The sequence below is a fragment of the Perca fluviatilis genome, chromosome 9 (genome assembly GCF_010015445.1).
Source record: "Perca fluviatilis chromosome 9, GENO_Pfluv_1.0, whole genome shotgun sequence".
NCBI lineage: Eukaryota > Metazoa > Chordata > Actinopteri > Perciformes > Percidae > Perca > Perca fluviatilis.
This window is the reverse complement of record NC_053120.1, coordinates 951,156-955,608: the sequence shown is the minus strand read 5'-3', so window position 1 is coordinate 955,608 and position 4,453 is coordinate 951,156. Positions and strand designations below refer to the sequence as shown.

Sequence of the window (4,453 nt, the reverse complement as noted above, 5' to 3'; positions counted from 1 at the left end):
ACATATGCCCTTGTGTTCTTTAAGAACATTTTCATTGTTATCAAATGTTTCTAATGTCAAAGTCATGATTGAAAGTGTGTTAAATCTAGTGTTGGCCTTCACCAGAGGCTTTCAAACAGGACATGAATCTGACTTATGTATAGTATGTCGAAAAAAGTCATAAAAAGTCGTAGTATAGCATGTCAAAAAGTGATAACGTGGGCGTGTTTTGGTGATATAGGTCTTTCAGTCTAAAGTAGTTATTGGGTTGTATGACATGTTTCTGACAAAACATCAGATCAGAAACTCTGATGTTTGTTTCTGACTTCTAACGACTTACTTTCTTGTGTTTAACTTTGGCATTTCAAAATAAAACCCTGATTCATTCCCCTTTCCGCAAGTTTAAAATGTCCACCTTGTGTAAAGGTTGATGAGCACGGCCACACGGAACTCACACACATTTTAAATACATTCAAAAACCAAATGAAATCAAACATGTTAACACATCGCCACCCAGAGCAGAAAAACAGTCTGCTGAATTCTGCAGGTTTTAATTCTGGATCACAGTTTAAAATGGGCGCCAGGTACAGTGAGCATCACCTCCTCTGATTGGTCGTTCTGCTGTGGAAGGGCCGGACTTTGGACAGGACTTTGTGAGGCGGGTCCGTCATGGTCGTCACGCTTTTCATGTTAGCAGGGAAAGGTGTTACCGGGGCGCCAGTGGGCGTGGCGCATGCGGGCGTGGCGCAAGCGGGCGAGGCGCCAGCGGGCGGGGCGCCAGCGGACGCTGCTCCTACTGCTGTTGTCATGTTGTCTGTCACCGTGGCAACAGGTTTGTTCAGAGAAGTCTGGATGTGGGCCCTCCTGGCTAATGCCGTCCTCAGTTTGTCCCTCATTTCATCGATCTGTTCCTGCAGCTCCTGAAGCTCGCCGGGCCGCGGCGGCTCCATCGCCACTGGGGGCGGGGCTCCAGCCGCTGGGGGCGGGGCTCCAGCCGTAGACGTGTTGGGTAAACTGTGGCGGGTGGAGCAGGAAGTAGAGGAGGAGGAGGAGGAGGGAAGGGAGAGCACCAGGCTGGCCAGAGAAGCACCCGGTCCTCCGTTCTCACACAGTCTGCTGTTAGGCCCCGCTGCTTCCCCCAGTCTGCTGTTAGGCCCCGCCCTCAGCGTGGCTGCCCCCATCCCGTCAGGCTTGGCCACGCCTCCCTTGGCTTCAGAAGTAGCGATGCGAGCGAGCAGGCGGCGCGTGTTGAGGGTCTCCAGGTTGAAGTGGACTCGCTTGAAGTCTCGGGCATCCTTAGCGGCGGCAGTGGCGGCAGCGTCCTTACTGGCCTCGTTGTTCCACTTGGCCGACGCTCCGGGGGGTGGGGGGGCGGGGGGGCCTGGGGGGGGCTGAGACTTCTCCAGGTTACAGCTGAAAAGAAACAGAGAAACAGGTCATTCGTTACCTTGGAAACAGCCATTGATAAGAAGCAAAAATTCCTGTGATGTGTGCAGCCAGTATTTATTATCCCGCATACTTATTATTCCGCCACATTTTTGTCCCGCTACTAGTCACGGAGCGTTGCCAACAAATGCACACAAAATACATCAAAACGTGTGTAATGATCGGGAATGGTGTGCTATGACTTTTCTAAGAGTTTTGCTGCACGGTTTTCACGTAATCAGCAAAAAACTGCGCAAAATTTCCCATAGACTGTAATGGGAAATCTTCGGGAAATAGCTCAACATATCTCAAAACAACCCCTCTTTGGGGCCATACTGTATTGCCATACTTTAATGTGGAAAAATATTAAAAGTTTAAACCGAAGACAAGACTTTATTGGGCTGAATGGGCATTCTGATATCAAGTTTATGTATCGTCCAGTTTTCAGACCGTTTCAGATTTTCCAATGTGTGTGTATGGGGCCGGAATGTTGAGAGCCAGAGGGGAGGACAGAGGGGGGAGCTGCAGTAAGATTCTCTGGAATTCTTCCAAACAAATTGCTCTCTCCCCTACAGTTTTCACTCTTCATACATCATGGTTGGTCACAATGTAGGACATTTTGTGCCGCTCGCAGACATGTGAATCTACTTAAAGGTGGCCTGCCACACGTATTTCATGACTTTGTGTTAATGTCTGACGTTCTACCATGGACTCTGTAACTTGGTTACCTTGTTTCAAACCATTCTAGTTTGGTACAGAAAGCCTGCAGAAAGACTCAGCTCGATTTCTGCCAGTTCTCATTAATATTCAACGAGCTAAGCTGCTTGACTCTGATTGGCTAACTGTTAGCCAATGAGAATGTGGCTATCAGCATCCTTTACCCAGTGCAACTTGGCAAGCTCATGAATAGTAATGAGCTCAGGTAACACCACGTCAGACTGACCAGCTGTTGTAATTGGCCTGATTTTTCTGCTTAAAGCTGACAGAGGAGGGCAGCAGTTCATTTTCACATTCAACACATATAACACAAACACATATATGGACCTAACATATTTCAACAAATACAAGGAAAAATGGATTTGTGTGGCAGGGCACCTATAAAACCAATCTGCAGATTGTGTTTTTCCCTGATTATGGGATGTCTTCACTGCACGAACAGACCAAATAAACACGGTGATCTGTTTCTAATCAACATGTTTATGGGATGTGTTTCTAAGTAAGATGTAAAATGCCTCCCATGATCCTCCTGTGCCTTGATGACATCAGACACCAACCTTTTGTCTTTGTCGGCTCGCTGCCTCTTCACGTCTTCATACGTCATGTTCAGAGCACGGTGAATCTTCTGTCAACACACACAAACAGGAAGTAGAACTCACAAACAGGAAGTAGAACACACAAACAGACGGATCTGGGGCATGTTCAATCTCTAATATATATATATATGTATATATTTGTACCTGTGATGTGTGCAGCCAGTATTTATTATATATTATATTATATATATATTTGTACCTGTGATGTGTGCAGCCAGTATTTGAGGTTCTGGCGCCGACGGATGTGCGGCAGGACGAGTTGGTAGAAGGCGTGTTCTCCGGCGAGGGTCAACAGTGCTCCAGCCACGCCCACACACAGCAACACGAACAGACCCGAGAAATGGCTGATCCCCATCTGGAGAGTCTGACACACAGAGAGAGAAGAAGAAGAAGAAAAACCCATTTATCAGAACATCTGTAGGAGCGGTATCAACAATCATTTCCTGATTTCTGATTGGATATCAGTCGTTACAACACTAGTTTATCTTCCATATAAAAGCGTGGAAACGATGGTCAAAAACGTCAGGAAAACAACGTTGAAAGCCTCAACAACTAAAGGCTGGGGGTCGCCAGTGAGTTCCTGACTTTATTATTATTATTATTATTATTATTATTATTGATTCAGTTTATCTCGGATATAAATGCACCAGAAGCACCGAAACCAACGTTGAAAAAAGCGTCAAAAGCATTGGAAAAAGGTTTTTTAAAACCTTTTAAACTGTCCTGAACCCAAGTGCATCATGGGTAAAAACCAGCTATAAGTATGGTCCATTTATCAAAGAATAGAGCTGCCAGGAACCCTAAAAATGTACAAATCTGTAGTGATGATCACTCAAAATATTATTACAGAACACTTGAAAAACCTTGTTTGGCTATTTATACACAAAGACAAAGGAAGGAAACCATGAAACTTGATATAAAGTTGTGTTATTGATAATAAAACCTGCTCAGACTCAGAGACAGTGAGTCAGAATGACCTGCAGAGGGCAGCAGAGGAACACTAATACAGACACACACACACACACACACACACACACACTTTATTTAACACCATCCTGAATATGGTGGTGGCTCAGCAGTTAGCACTTCTGCCTCATAGCAAGAAGGTTCTGGGTACTAACCCAGGTCGTCTCAGGCCTTTCTGTGAGGAGTTTGTATGTTCTCCCCGTGCTTGCGTGGGTTTCCTCCGGGTGCTCTGGTTTCTTCCCACAATAAAGACTGTTGGGTAACTAGGACTACAGTTGAAGATTAGCCGACTGGCTAACACTGGCGCATTTACAGAAATGTTGATTAATGTGCATTGTCCTAATCAAAATAAATAAATCTTAAACTGATTATATATTTGTCTTCATCAGTCAGGTAAACACTTTGTTTTTTGGTTTCTGTCATATTATGAAATTATTTCCTGTATTCCCGTTTCTCTGACATGCAGTATTTGGGTTTTATTTTGAATAGTTTTTGCACTGATTTATAATAAAAGTTTGGAAAAAGCATTAAAAACATAAAAACAGTGAAAATAACGTGTAAAATAGCGTCAAAACCGTTGTGACTTCTGCTGACTGATCCTGAAGAGTTAGAACAAAGAATCAATAAATTAAACCTCTGCTTTTTACAGTGTGTGTGTGTGTGTGTGTGTATGTGTGTGTGAGAGTGTGTGTGTGTGTGAGAGTGAGTGTGAGTGTGTGTGTGTATGTATGAGTGTGTGTGAGAGTGAGTGTGTGTGTATGTGTGTGTTT

General features: G+C 44.5%; 1 protein-coding gene across 2 annotated transcripts in view; it reads right to left on the bottom strand.

Annotated features, from left to right (window-relative positions):
* Positions 1–372: 372 nt before the first annotated feature.
* The window catches only part of grin3bb (glutamate receptor, ionotropic, N-methyl-D-aspartate 3Bb), a 68,878-nt gene continuing 64,797 nt past the window's right edge, over positions 373–4,453 (bottom strand). For both annotated transcript variants that reach the window (XM_039811565.1, XM_039811566.1), the window contains exons 8-10: positions 2,917–3,081; positions 2,679–2,746; positions 373–1,392 (exon numbers count right to left, since the gene is read on the bottom strand). In XM_039811565.1, coding sequence (XP_039667499.1) covers positions 576–1,392; positions 2,679–2,746; positions 2,917–3,081 — 1,050 coding nt within the window. In that variant the 3' untranslated portion in view covers positions 373–575. The remainder of the gene's footprint in view (positions 1,393–2,678; positions 2,747–2,916; positions 3,082–4,453) is intronic.